At 40.1% G+C, this 15,382-nt stretch overlaps 1 protein-coding gene across 1 annotated transcript; it reads right to left on the reverse strand.

Moving 5' to 3' along the window:
- Positions 1 to 9,178: 9,178 nt before the first annotated feature.
- Positions 9,179 to 14,914, reverse strand: LOC306893358 (putative C-type lectin domain family 20 member A). Its single transcript, XM_079455144.1, has 5 exons — positions 14,744 to 14,914; positions 12,369 to 12,725; positions 11,014 to 11,364; positions 10,105 to 10,190; positions 9,179 to 9,965 (listed from the first exon to the last, which is right to left on the reverse strand). The coding sequence occupies exons 1-5, from the start codon at positions 14,805 to 14,807 to the stop codon at positions 9,825 to 9,827; spliced, it is 999 nt and encodes a 332-aa protein (XP_079311270.1). The 5' UTR covers positions 14,808 to 14,914; the 3' UTR covers positions 9,179 to 9,824.
- Positions 14,915 to 15,382: the final 468 nt, after the last annotated feature.

Here is a 15,382-nt window from a genome sequence, read left to right on the forward strand (position 1 = left end):
CTGCTTGACAGATGCGAATCACTTCCTCGCGAATGTTTTCCTTCGCTCCTTCTGGGATGCCGTGTAGTTTTATGTTCCATCTCCTGCCGTAACGCTCCAGATCGGTCACACGACTCATGTAAGTCAGGGTAGAATGTTCATTCTTCTCCACACGTCTTTCAATACAACACATCTTTTCTTTTAAATCCTTGATTTCTGTGCGTGTAGCTTTGATCATCTCTTCTAGAGCATCACTTCTGGTGTTAATGAGATTAGCAAGTTTAGCAACGATCTCGTCAGACTTCAAGTCGACCGTAGGTGTTTGTGAGAATGGCTTTTTGGCTAATGGAGGTTTACTGGGTGTTATGGGAAGTGGAGGAAATTCTTCTTTGTTGTTCAGGTCGTTAATTATTCCTCCATCTTCGTAATCGTGATCAGTGATATCCTCCATGCCATCAATGTTTGCTGCTTTGTTAACAGCATTCGGACGTTTCTGTGTAGATTTGGGCATTTTGCAATAATAATATAAAGCAAAAAAGATGTTCGCTTTTTCTCAACTCGAAATAACTTTCCAAAATCGAGTCTATCCTTCTTTACTAAAGTTGGTGCTGAGAGCTCGAAAATTCAGTCCGTTCACACCGCCATCTTGGCCCCTCCCCCGTTCCACGTGAAGTTCACGTTCATCCAAGGGGCATTCAGCACGTCATGACTTACACAGAAAGCAGCATCCCATCCTCTGTGCACTCTCTCAAACACACACACACACACACACACGCGCACGCAAAAAAGCTTTTATTTAAAAAAAGTAAAAGAAGAGAAACGCGAGATGATCCCTAAAATAAGCGCGAATAAGAAACTGGAAAAGCGGATTGCTTCGCGTTTTTAAGGTGGAACGGATAGCGTCAATAAGAAACTGCGAATAAGAAGCTGGATTCAGCCTCGTAACGTTACACAGTACACACAGTCTCTGCCAGACTAAAAAACGAGGTGCGATGTCGTGCACGGAAAAGCTTTTTAAAGTCTAATTTAAATCTGGACAGCTTACTGAACTGATAACGCGAGCCGGGTTTCAATGTCTCGTGCCACCATACAAATAAAATGAATACAACAATCTGTAAAATTATGTGTAAAGGTGGAACCAAGCACTTTTGTTTTTGCGAAATGTCAGCGTCAGTTCAAACCGTGGTTAAAACACGACGTTAAAGAAGACGATACGATGAAACTAAAGATAATATGTGCCAAGTGGGTTTCAATTAATCTCTCGAAAAAAAAAGCACGTATGTAACGTTACTTTAATACACATTTTCTAAAGATAATGCGAACATGGTGGGTTCTGAGGGAAACGTTTTGGGAAAAAGATTTTGTACCAAACCTGCTCTCACGAGTGCAATTAACGTTACTTTAATCATTTACAGCTGTAGTTGTAAACGGTTATTATAACGCGACTTTTTAAATATGTTTACATTATAAAATAGGGCGGAATGCTTCTGACAAATAACAGTCAAATATCAAACTTACCTCAGCAAATTTAGCTTCCCAGGTAGCAAACAGACGTTGGGCCAACGTCAATATTGGTTGGTTACGTTGGCCCAACCTATCTGACAGAAATACAACGTTGGGCCAACGTTGGTATGGTCAGCTGCAATTGCCCACCACTTCCCTCAAATTATATACATACCCAGGTAGCAAACAGACGTTGGCCCAACGTTGGCCCAACGTTTGTTGTTGTGTTGGGCCAACGTTGGGTGCTGACGTTGGCCCAACGTAATTTTGTCCGTTGGGCCAACGTTGGGCCAACCATGTTATTGGACGGCCAGCAGACCTTCTGCCAACCTAAAAAATACCTTGCCAACCTTCTGCCAACTTAAAAACCACTAAAACAACATTGGGCAAACGTTGGGCCAACGTCAGCACCCAACGTTGGCCCAACACACCATTTTAAGATTGTGATATGGCCTATTCATTGTTGAATTGCATTAAAAAAGAACAACAGACAAACTGAATTGGTTATAAAAATGAAATTTATTGGTAACAAAAAAACAGCAGAAAAAATGCAAAGCAAAGTCAAACAAAGTCAAAGAAATCAACAAGGAACCAAATATATATATATATAATTATTAAAATAAGTATAATTATTAAATTATTAAAATAACCATTGGTTGTTATTATCTTAGCAGATAATTTTCTTTTGATGTTTATTGTTGTTGTTAAATAAAAAACCATAGTAGCTACACTTTTACTATAATAAAACCATTTTTATAATTTTTATAAAGGTCTGTCCATTTAGAACAAAATGTGCATTTATGTAGAAATAATTGAACACACCCCCGGATGAAGATCTAAAAAGCTATGCTTTAAAAGCACAATATTTCTGTTTATTTTAATACAATTTAATGTTAAACAAGTTCTACCATCTTTATTGTTTTTAACATGTTGTCTTTTGTTATGTGTTATTAGTCATGTTCGACTTCATGATGACGTCAACGTATCGCGAGAGCGAGTCGAGAACTTACGCGTAGAGATCTAATTTCGAATCGCTTTCGCGATACATTGACGTCATCATCCTGTCAGTGCCGCATGAAGCCACACACACGTATTTGTGGGCGCGTGCGCGCCTCCGTTCTCCGAGTTCAGAGTCAGATGTTTACCTCAGACGAGTTTCCGTTTCTGTTGTAAATTCTGAGGTAAGTTTTCATTAATTCCTGGTTAAGTTCACAGTAATGTTCATTTTGTTGTTAGTAATTCGATATGACTAAAATATTATAAACTTTAATGTTGACTGTTAGTGTAATCTGGCGGTTTGACTGAGCGCAACTGAGCTAATGTAGACCATATCTTTTATTTGTCTTTATTTTCTTGACAGATGTTGACATTAGGCATTCTTCACAGATGTAATGTTCATTTTGTTGTTAGTAATTCGATATGACTAAAATATTATAAACTTTAATGTTGACTGTTAGTGTAATCTGGCGGTTTGACTGAGTTTGTGACGCAACTGAGCTAATGTAGTTCATATCTTTTATTTGTCTTTATATTCTTGACAGATGTTGACATTAGGCATTCTTCACAGATGTAATGTTCATTTTGTTGTTAGTAATTCGATATGACTAAAATATTATAAACTTTAATGTTGACTGTTAGTGTAATCTGGCGGTTTGACTGAGTTTGTGACGCAACTGAGCTAATTTAGTTCATATCTTTTATTTGTCTTTATATTCTTGACAGATGTTGACATTAGGCATTCTTCACAGATGTAATGTTCATTTTGTTGTTAGTAATTCGATATGACTAAAATATTATAAACTTTAATGTTGACTGTTAGTGTAATCTGGCGGTTTGACTGAGTTTGTGACGCAACTGAGCTAATGTAGTTCATATCTTTTATTTGTCTTTATATTCTTGACAGATGTTGACATTAGGCCTTCTTCACAGATGTAATGTTCATTTTGTTGTTAGTAATTCGATATGACTAAAATATTATAAACAGAGGTGCACTTCATCTTTACACTGCATTAAGATGTATAAAACATTTGCTACCCCAATATGGTGAATTTCTTGCAAAAAACCTTTGGGTTGTGTAATTAAAATAGAACGACACATCTTAAATCTTCTAAAAAGTTGTTTGTATGTTTGTTGTTTTTACAGGAGTATATGCTGCTGCTTCTCCTCCTCCGCTCTGACTTCATCATCAAATAGCTTCAAATCTGCAAAGTTTTTTTGGCCTTCTTCCGCATTTTCTTTGCCGCCTTTTCTGTCACTTTGGTTCCTTGTTGATTTCTTTGACTTTGTTTGACTTTGCTTTGCATTTTTTCTGCTGTTTTTTTCGTTACCAATAAATTTCATTTTTATAACCAATTCACTTTGTCTGTTGTTCTTTTTTTTGTAATGCAATTCAACAATGAATAGGCCATATCACAATCTTAAAATGGTGTGTTGGGCCAACGTTGGGTGCTGACGTTGGCCCAACGTAATTTTGTCCATTGGCCCAACGTTGGCCCAATGTTGTTTTAGTGGTTTTTAAGTTGGCAGAAGGTTGGCAAGGTATTTTTTAGGTTGGCAGAAGGTCTGCTGGCCGTCCAATAACATGGTTGGCCCAACGTTGGCCCAACGGACAAAATTACGTTGGGCCAACGTCAGCACCCAACGTTGGCCCAACACAACAACAAACGTTGGGCCAACGTTGGGCCAACGTTTGTTTGCTACCTTGGTATGTATATAATTTGAGGGAAGTGGTGGGCAATTGCAGCTGACCATACCAACGTTGGCCCAACGTTGTATTTCTGTCAGATAGGTTGGGCCAACGTAACCAACCAATATTGACGTTGGCCCAACGTCTGTTTGCTACCTGGGCACAGTTAAGACACAGAACACGCGATCATAAGAAACAATAATAAACATCACAGTTAAGACACAGAACACGCGATCATAAGAAACAATAATAAACATCACAGTTAAGACACAGAACACGCGATCATAAGAAACAATAATAAACATCACAGTACATAAGTAAAGTTTAAGTGTAGTTTAAGTGTTATTTATTGATTTAGTAAGTATATAATGATCAGTCTGCTAGTAGTTTCCCTGTAGGTGGACTATTGTAATACTGATGGAGACTAAACTGGCCTCTTCTAAGTTGATGAAAGTTTATTTTGAAGTGAAGTCTAAATCAGATCGAGTCAATGAGATAATGAAGTGAAGATGAAAACATGAACAATAAGATCAAAACCTCTAATGGTGTTCAGTGTTTCCTTCAGTGGACCTCATGACTCTTGTTCTCTTATAATCATGTGTTTGATTTGATTGTTTGTTTTATTGTAAATGGAGTCAGTTTGTGTTGATGATACGCTGTAAGTAGCTTGATGTTTCAGAACTGTTTCTACGTGTTTTAGGACCTCTGACATCACTCCACGCTTTAATATTCACTTTGTGTTCTGACACCTGAACAAGTTCAGCATTTATCAAGACTTTAGAAGAAACCAGACTGACCATCAACTGATTGTTAGGACTCTGTCCTTCCTGTCTCGAGCTTTCACGCTCCCTGGGCAGAGTCATGACATTGCCACGTCTTTCGGGTTTCTGTTGTGTTATGTGTGAAGACATGTGGCTTTATGTTGTTACGTGATGCAACGTGTCTTCCTGTTATGTCTCTCAGCCCCACCCTCCTATCTCCTGTAATTTCATTAGGGTTTCATTCCCATCGTCTATTTTGTAATTCACCTCGTTAGGGTTTCATTCCCATCAGCTGTCACCACTCTCCCCATGTAATCACTCCTCGTTAGTGTCTCCCTTTATATGGTCTCAGTTTCTCTCTGTTCAGTGTTGGTGCATTGTCTTTATCGATTGTCTCTTGTCTCTATGCCCAATGCTGATGTCCGTCATTGGATTACATGTTGTTCCAGTTTGTAAACTTATTAGTTCCTTTTTCCTAATACCCTTGTTTTCTCCTCCTCGTGGGAGGTGTTTGTTTGCCTTGTTTTTTGGTTCATGTTTTTCCCATTGTGGATGTTTCATTTAATAAAAGTTTGTTTACGTTAAACCTTCGTCTGCCTGCATCTGGGTTCTGTCCACACCATTTCGTGACAGAATGCACCAACCCATAAGAACCCAGCAGGCGGCGATTTTCCCTGCAAGGCCTCGCCAGCCTGGTCCCCTCTCCAGCATTCGCCAGGGGAACTTGGACCGGGACGAGTACCTGGACAGGTTCCTGGAAGCCGCAGTGGAGGAGCTCTTCGGGGAGGAAGAGGTGACGGCGGCATTCAACAGCGGACTGAGGGACCCCCTATCGCCTGCGGAGATGAGGAGGCTGAGACCGCTTGGCTTCGAGGGTGTGCTCCAGTTCGCCATGAGCCGACCGGAGCCCAGTGTCTCCGTCTGTCCGAGGTTGTCTTCTCCGTTGGGCCCCATCCCCGAGGATCATACCCTGGAGCTTGTGGTGGTGACCACCACCGCACCATCAGCCTCGGACCCTGCAACCTCTTCACCACCTACCAGTCTTCAGGGCAAGCGTGGAAGGAGAGAGTCCTGGGGGTCCTCTTCGGAGGCCTCCAACGCGGAGCCAGCCCCGTCCTTCACCTCCTTCCTCCAGCCGACTACCAAGAGATTGGCTCGGCAGAAGAGGAAGAGGCAACGGAGGGGGGCACGTAACCCAGCCCAGCCGGCGCTCCTGCCGGTTCTCCAGCCGGGTTCACAGCCAGCGATCCAGCAGGCGTCCAGACCTGCCTCTCCGCAGGCGTCAGGACCTGCCTCTCCGCAGGCGTCAGGACCTGCCTCTCCGCAGGCGTCAGGACCTGCCTCTCCGCAGGCGTCAGGACCTGCCTCTCCGCAGGCGTCCGGACCTGCCTCTCCCCAGGCGTCAGGACCTGCCTCTCCCCAGGCGTCAGGACCTGCCTCTCCCCAGGCGTCAGGACCTGCCTCTCCCCAGGCGTCAGGACCTGCCCTTCCGCAGGCGGCCGGACCTGCCCTTCCGCAGGCATCAGGACCTGCCCATCAGCAGGCGTCCAGACCTGTCCTTCCGCAGGCGGACTTCCAGCCGGTGCCTCAGCCAGTTCTCTGGCCAGCATCACCTCAAACTTTTTTCCCCCTTGGACACACACCTCTCCCTAGCCTTTTCAACTCCCCGCCGGTCTCGTCCGGTTGTTTCAAGTCCCCACCGGTCTCGTCCGGTTGTTTCAAGTCCCCGCCGGTCTCGTCCGGTTGTTTCAAGTCCCCGCCGGTCTCGTCCGGTTGTTTCAAGTCCCCGCCGGTCTCGTCCGGTTGTTTCAAGTCCCCGCCGGTCTCGTCCGGTTGTTTCAAGTCCCCGCCGGTCTCGTCCGGTTGTTTCAAGTCTCCTCAACCTGTCTCACCCTTTCCTGGTGTCCCCAAGGTTTGGCCTCCCATTCCCCCACCCCCCCTCCCATGTTTGTTGTTTTTGTTGACCCACCCGAACCCCTTCATAGCCTCCCTTACGTTCCCTTTAGTTTGTTCTGTGTTGTGCTTGTGGTGTTTGTCTTTGTGCTTTTGTGTTTTGGCCCGCTGAGGTTTCTCCCTTGAGACGCCATGGGGCGTTTCTGGGGGCGGGGGTAATGTTAGGACTCTGTCCTTCCTGTCTCGAGCTTTCAAGCTCCCTGGGCAGAGTCATGACATTGCCACGTCTTTCGGGTTTCTGTTGTGTTATGTGTGAAGACATGTGGCTTTATGTTGTTACGTGATGCCACGTGTCTTCCTGTTATGTCTCTCAGCCCCACCCTCCTATCTCCTGTAATTTCATTAGGGTTTCATTCCCATCGTCTATTTTGTAATTCACCTCGTTAGGGTTTCATTCCCATCAGCTGTCACCACTCTCCCCATGTAATCACTCCTCGTTAGTGTCTCCCTTTATATGGTCTCAGTTTCTCTCTGTTCAGTGTTGGTGCATTGTCTTTATCTATTGTCTCTTGTCTCTATGCCCAATGCTGATGTCCGTCATTGGATTACATGTTGTTCCAGTTTGTAAACTTATTAGTTCATTTTTCCTAATACCCTTGTTTTCTCCTCCTCGTGGGAGGTGTTTGTTTGCCTTGTTTTTTGGTTCATGTTTTTCCCATTGTGGATGTTTCATTTAATAAAAGTTTGTTTACGTTAAACCTTCGTCTGCCTGCATCTGGGTTCTGTCCACACCATTTCGTGACACTGATTCACAACATCATTAATGATCCTCAGACATCTGTCTGGATTGATCTGTTCAGAGACTCGTGGGAGTAATAGATAATGAAAAACTACACTCACCTAAAGGATTATGAGGAACACCATACTAATACTGTGTTTGACCCCCTTTCGCCTTCAGAACTGCCTTAATTCTACGTGTCATTGATTCAACAAGGTGCATCCCCCACACCATTACACCACCACCACCAGCCTGCACAGTGGTAATAAGGCATGATGGATCCATGTTCTCATTCTGTTTACGCCAAATTCTGACTCTACCGTCTGAATGTCTCAACAGAAATCGAGACTCATCAGACCAGGCAACTTTTTTCCAATCTCCGACTGTCCAATTTTGGTGAGCTTGTGGCAAATTGTAGCCTCTTTTTTCCTATTTGTAGTTGAGATGAGTGGTACCCGGTGGGGTCTTCTGCTGTTGTAGCCCATCCGCCTCAAGGTTGTGCGTGTTGTGGCCTTACAAATGCTTTGCTGCATACCTCGGTTGAAACGAGTGGATATTTCAGTCAAAGTTGCTATCAGCTTGAATCAGTCGGCCTGCTCTGACCTCTAGCATCAACAAGGCATTTTCGCCCACAGGACTGCCGCATACTGGATGTTTTTCCCTTTTCACACCATTCTTTGTAAAACCTAGAAATGGTTTTATGTGAAAATCCCAGTAACTGAGCAGATTGTGAAATACTCAGACCGGCCCATCTGGCACCAACAACCATGCCGCTCAAAATTACTTAAATCACCTTGCTTTCCCATTCTGACATTCAGTTTGGAGTTCAGGAGATTGTCTTGACCAGGACCACACCCCTAAATGCATTGAAGCAACTGCCATGTGCTTGATTGATTAGATAATTGCTTTAATGAGAAATTTAACAGGTGTTCCTAATAATCCTTTAGTTGAGTGTATATTGTTCATTGTTAGCTAATGTTAGCTAATCCATTTAGTAATGTTCACTAATAGCACCTTATTGTAAAGTGTTACCAAAACTTCTTAGGCTATATCAATATACAATTCATTGACAAGAAAAGTGACCTTAGATATTTAGCCTTGTTTTATGAAAAATAATGTAAGAATCAAGTACTTTTATGGTAAAAACAAGCAAAAACAATTTGTCGATGGGGTGAGAAAAATAAACTTAATTTGACCTTTTTCGCAAGTACCTAATTCAAGTTTTGGCAGTTTGAAGCTGTAGCTATAACCTGGTTACGATCCACCAGCCACAAATGCGAATACTTGTAATGTTTCCACTGGTCTTAAGATTTTGTTTATGGCTGTATTTGTCATTTATTTTGATACCGTGTTTCATCTGTCAACCTTTTGAATAATCACATTTGCCACAAAACAAATGACTGTTCAAATAAAATATGAAGATATAATAAAACTAAAGAACATTTCCTGTAGCAGGCGTTAACAACACCAAGGTTGTGGGTTCGATCCCAGGGGATTGCACATACTTAGAAACAAATGTATAGGACAATACAATGTAAGTCGCTCTGGATAAATGAAGACTATTAAAAAACAATTGTTATAGCCACTATTTAATGTAGTTGTTACAGGATAGACACGTTTGTTTCCAAGGAGACAATCACAGGTAGGCTTAGCATCAACTGGAAACAAGCACAGGTGAGTAATCCACAAATAAACATTCACGGGAAAGATCAGCACTAGCATTGTTGACAGCATACAACATTAACATCTGACAAAGAACAAACACAGAGGCAAGCAGAATCGGCAGGATGACTGAATGAGAATCATACGGGTGTACTCAAAATGGCTGACTGGGTGCAATGCATTGTGGATGATGTAGTCCAGTGGAGAACATGCAGGCAGGAACGGCGACAGTATAGCAGAATGCAGAATTTACACTTATCAACCCACACCGTGTGAAACCGTTAAATAAATAGCGCAGATCTGGTCAGAGGTTGATCGCTGAGGTATAAGTCTAGCTCATATTTTCAAACCCAATAGTAAAAAGTATACTGTAAACTACAAACAGGCTCATGTTTAATAATATGAACTAAAGCATTTTATCTAGTCAATGCTACAAAAAGTGTCTTAAAATTAATCATTTTCTCTGCAAATATTGATACATATATTTTTTTTAAATTACCTATCAACCTAATTATTAATCTGAGAAGGTCCAGACTATCTAATAAATCACTTCACTGATACGTTATAAAGGAAGTGGACAGTATTGTTGGTTGGCATTTCTTTCAGACTCGTCTGTTGATGAGAATACATTTCCATCTGGCTGCAGTCTCCATGCCAATGTTGTGTGCTTCTCTATCCCATGATCCTTCATTTTCTGCTTCAACTGAAGAACAGAATCAATCTTCATTACTGCTGCTACACACAATGACAAACGTTAAATGAAGTGGCTGTAATGAGTGTGACATCTGTGAAAGGTGTCAGTCACCATTTAATGTGACATACAAACACAGTTTGATACTCACCAACTGTAAGACGCTCCCCATCACTGCAGCATCATTTACATTCTGACTAGATTTCACCTCCAATCTCACAATCTGCTTCTTAACTCCTGAGAGAACAATAGAAGTTGTATTTAAAACCATTCAAAGTGTCCGGTTTAATGTTTTATGAACGTTCCCAGCTAACAAAAGTCGCCATCATGTTTGTTTGATTTGAACTCTTGATCCTTTACATGGCTGTACGGTAGGTAGTCAAATTGAATGTTCCGCTGTTGGTGAAGGGTGGCAGTCAAAAAACTATTTAAAAAATGTGAGAATAGTTTGAAATTTCTGTCTAAAGCGACTGCATATCCCTTATAGTTATGAGATCACACTATTATAATAAAACAAAATAACCAAACAATAAGTATTTTCTGTCCTTATACGAGCAAACTGTTGCACCGTTTGATTGTTTTCAAAAAGTTAGTGAATGGATGAGTTATGTACTATGTTGTTACCCAGAATGCAACGCATCATGAAGCTGTCTTTTGTTGACTGTCACCATTGTTGAGATTCCGATTCAGAAATATAAAAGTTTCATGAAAATCATTTATTCTCTTAATTGTCCATAACACTGTTTTACGCTCTTTAAATTGTTTCATAAATCCGTATTCACATATCAATAACATATCACACCCAAACTTCATTAAAATAACTTCACAGTAATGAAACAACTATAATTTTTTGAATCAACTTGATCTTAGTTCTCTTTGACACAACAAATGTAGTTTAACACCAATGGACAGCTTAACATTAAAACGCAAGAGTCAAGGGCCCAACCAAAACAAACAACGATCACAATAATGGTGATTTGTAGCTGATAAATTTGCATCATCACCATAATTTAGAAGAAAGTACTTCTGATGTGTTTAAAACGTAAGATGAGACACTTACTGAGTTTACAGATGAAATGAAAGCCAGTTGAGCAGGGCCAGTCATCTATCAAACCAGTATCATCTATAACTCCACAAGGTTGGAGCTGCCCAGTTACATCCTTTGCACCAAACGACCAGTTAATGGAGGACATGGATATATTTGTTCCATCTGACCACTTCCACGAGTCTCTAAAAAGACCAATCCATGCGTATGAAAAGGAACTCATCATTATCGTCAGCTGGTCGTTCTCATCTTGAGTGCGAATGGTTGCCAGATCTGTGTGATGCTGTCTGCAGTAGCTCTGGGCATCACTCCAGCTCCTCGCGATGTCAGAGACTATAACAAACCTGTTTGCTCCTATTTGATTCTCTGTAATGAGATAAGAATGAAAAATTTTGTTAAAAAGCCTTTTTAACACTTCAGAAAATGTATCAGTGGAATGATATTGGTCAGTGCTGAGGTCCGCGCTGTTTGCTGACCACAGATTAAAATTGTTAAATGGGTGAACACAACCAGCATAGATTCAATTCCAACTCAACGGTTGGGTTTGGCCCTTTTGAACCAACGTTGCAAAACAATTCTACATTAATAGCAGATGCAAAAGTGCTCAACATTTCAACAAATCAAAATTGGGGATGAGGTGAGGACTACTTCTCTACTACATGTACAGCGGCTTAGCACCAATGCAGAATTTAGAAAGGTGCTGTTGATTTTATTCTTTGGTATTTTTTGTTCTTTGTGACAATACACAGAAAAATTAAACTTAAGACCGGCTTTAAGAAATGTATCTTGTTTTCAAATTATATTTATGGCTTTATTCAAATCACAATTTGCACATTTTAACAAAACACCATTATTGTGATCAGTGTTTGCTTTAGTTGGAGTCTTGACCCGTATATATGTTTTCATTGTCTGTTGTGAAAAATACATTTGTTGAGACAATGAAGATCCTTTGGAATCAGGTGATTTGTGACTGTAATCAGTGAATGGATATCTAAATAACTGCAAAGGAGTGTTGTCATTTTATTGAATTTTACAGTTAAACTAATCTATTAGAATGAACTAATAGAAAATACTCAATTTCTTTTAAAACAGCTGACTCTGTTAAATATCTAGAATCTGTGTATGAAACTCCACAAAGGTGACAAAAAATACTTCAGCTTCTTACATAAAGGCTTTCTTTTGTTTCTTTTGTTTCTTTTGTATTTTCAGTGTAGGTCAATGTCCAAAATAGATTTGCATCAATTAAAGGGCTGTTGAACGATTAATTGAATCCAGAAAAAAAGTTAAACACAAACATTTCTTCTGGATGATATTCATTGTGATGAAATGTATGTACCGTTCACAATTAATGTGTTTGTATTGTTTCTTACCATTGTAACAAACAAAGGGCTTTGTTTCAGAGCACAGCATATCATGCCATGTACTATCATAAAATCCAGCGCACTCCTGTATTCCATCTCTGTTGTTTGGCTCTCCAGAATACCAACTCAAGAATGTCAAAGGCTCATCTTGATAAGACCACCGCCAAGTGTTGATGTCATTGTACAGTCCAGTCCAGGCCATTTCATTTTGAATTATTTCTTGTACCTGTGTCCAGGCTTCAGGGCTTTGAACAGTTGCAAGGTCAACATGATTTTGTCTGCAGTAAGCTTGTGCATCATCCCAGGTCTTCATCTCCTTGACCAGAACATATTGACATGAAATGTTCTGGGTGAACAGACAGAGTACTGTTGAGAGAAAAGTACTAAATGAAACAGGACTGTACTGCATGGTGTTGTTTTCATAAAACAAATTGTTACAGCCAAACACATGATTGTGTTTGGCTGATGAAAATAAGTCACATACACCTGGCTGAAATGAGCGTTAAAATACATAATAGTATTTTGTAGTTCAAATACGTATTTGAAATACTGCCCATATCTGTCATTAACTGTGAAATCACAGTACAGTAACGCTTTTCCTTTTACTGTGAAAGTCATGCAACGTGTAGCCAGGAATACCCTGTAGAGTTACTGCGCTTTTACACTGAAATACTTACCCTGTAATTTCCTGTGAAATCACACTGTGTCTTTAATGAGGGTTATTTGATTCTTGTAAAAACTAGATGCCGTACTGTCCCTACTGTAAAACTGAACAGTGAAATTCACTAAATAAGATAATTGTACTTATTTGCTTATTGTATTTACTTAATATTTGGTTTGTTGTTATTTTGAGGTTTGTGGTTACCAATTGTTCAGAAGATGGTTAAGGCACTGCCATGATGTGTATTGAATCATTCGATGAGCATTAGCTTCATTTAGTACCAACCCCAGTACCCAGTCCTCGGGGCCCCTCACAGAATATTTTAGATGTCTCCCCGTTGAACACATGAAGATTTATAAGAAATTAATAGTTTATCTTACTGGTTATAATAGACGGAGAGCATGCATTGTGGCATGAATAAATGATACGAGCACGAATGTTCAACAGTGTAAAGCAAAAACAACAATACTACAGTCAAACACAATAACCGCTAACAATACACTTGTACAATACACCAATTATTATAAATCAAGGTTGAGAGCCCCATTAAAGGAAACACTCAACACCATTATGGGGACTTCTTACTGATCATGTTTTCTTCAGTGATTGTGTTTGATATCAGCAGGTGTTCATCATTATAGACTCAATCATCACTTCATTATCTCATTAACTTGGTCATGTGTTCAATAATGAGACGTCTATAATATTCTGTCAGGGGGTCCCGAGGACTTGAGTTGAGAACCACAGCTCTAAGATAACATGAAATTACAGATACAATTTGGATCTGTAACAGATACAACTTAAGTCAGAAAAAGAAAGGCGTGCTTTAATTATTTTTGCAAGTTAAACTTAAAATGCAGTTAATACAATTTAGTTCAGCTTACTTGATCGCATCAAGGCAACACGCTTGCACAATTCAATAAATCACAGTATTTTACTGTCACTTTCCAGGATGTTCTTGTAAGTTTCTGTGAAAGTCATGCATTTGTAGCCAGTAATTTCCCGTAATATCATTTTTTACAGTGTGAGAAAGCTTGTGTGAACAAGTTATGGAGATTTGGTGTCCTATTATGATCAGACTAACTTTAGATACGTGGAGAACCTGAGCAACAGCATTAAATCAAGACACGTGCTTATAAAATGAATACGTCATTGATGGCAAATTCACTGGCTTTTTTATACATAAGATTACTATAACCGGCTCGTATTCCAACAGACCATTTTACAGAAAAACTGACAGCAGTGATATCCCTCGTGTTATTCATTCAATATGTACTGTCACTATCAGCCCGATAACAAGAGTTTTATTTTTATCTTTATCGTTTGGTAACAGATATTATGTGCATGGAGAAAACAAGCCTGAACTCGCATGCGTATGTACATATGTGGCAAAAGTAAGATTTACACTGGCCACTTACCACTCAGAAAAGCTTAAGTACTGTGTGTATATCAAGATATGTACATTTATAAATTTAATATAAATTATATTTACTGATATAAATAAACAAACTGATTAACACACAGACATTTTTTATATTTGCACTGACCTGAGAACAGCAGCACATTAATAAGCCTTTCCATTGCTGAGGGATTTATGGCACTGCTCCTCGGTTTTGTATCTCTCAATTTTGTCGTTTAGTTTCTACACAAATCTTAATGCGTTGCCTTTACACACAACCTGTTTCCATTTAGAAATACTCAAACTGATTTAGATTTTGCTTACCATAGTGCTTTTCATTCAAATAGCATCGAAGAGCAGGGAAATATGCATCCAAAAAAGGACACATACATTTCCGGTAGAACCAGTTAAGGCACAGTTGTTACGATCATCTGCTTTTTTGCATAAGGCCAATCCTAAAGGTTACAAACTAAAATTGTTGACATCCTGTGAAACAGTGAACTCTTTCCGTAACCTCCCCCAAGAGTTTGCATCATATCAGACGGCACACATTTAAGGGCAAACTCACACGTCTTATCAGTTTAGAACAGGGGTCCACAAGTTCGGTCCAGGACGGTTGTCCCAATAGTATCCGACTGCAATACTGGAGGCCGCAATTTTAAGGACCTGCACTTCTAGGGCCCTATTTTTTAGGACAGTACCACCTACCGAATCGGAGTTCGGAGAACTCAAGGACCCTAGTTTTTCAGGACGGAAAAAGTGCACAAGAAAGTATTTCCACCCAATTCTAACTACTATTAAAATTAAACCTTCTTGCTAACAGCTTAATGTTAAGAGCTTATTGTGACTAACTAGCATAATATAATAACATATCAAGTCTCTCTAATTTTAAATTTCATATTTGAAAGATCTTAGTGACCATGAAGTCCAAAACCTAGTAACGCTACTTGACAATTTTTTCTA

This window comes from Barbatula barbatula (assembly GCF_947034865.1).
Source record: "Barbatula barbatula genome assembly, chromosome: 4".
In the NCBI taxonomy this organism is placed as follows: domain Eukaryota; kingdom Metazoa; phylum Chordata; class Actinopteri; order Cypriniformes; family Nemacheilidae; genus Barbatula; species Barbatula barbatula.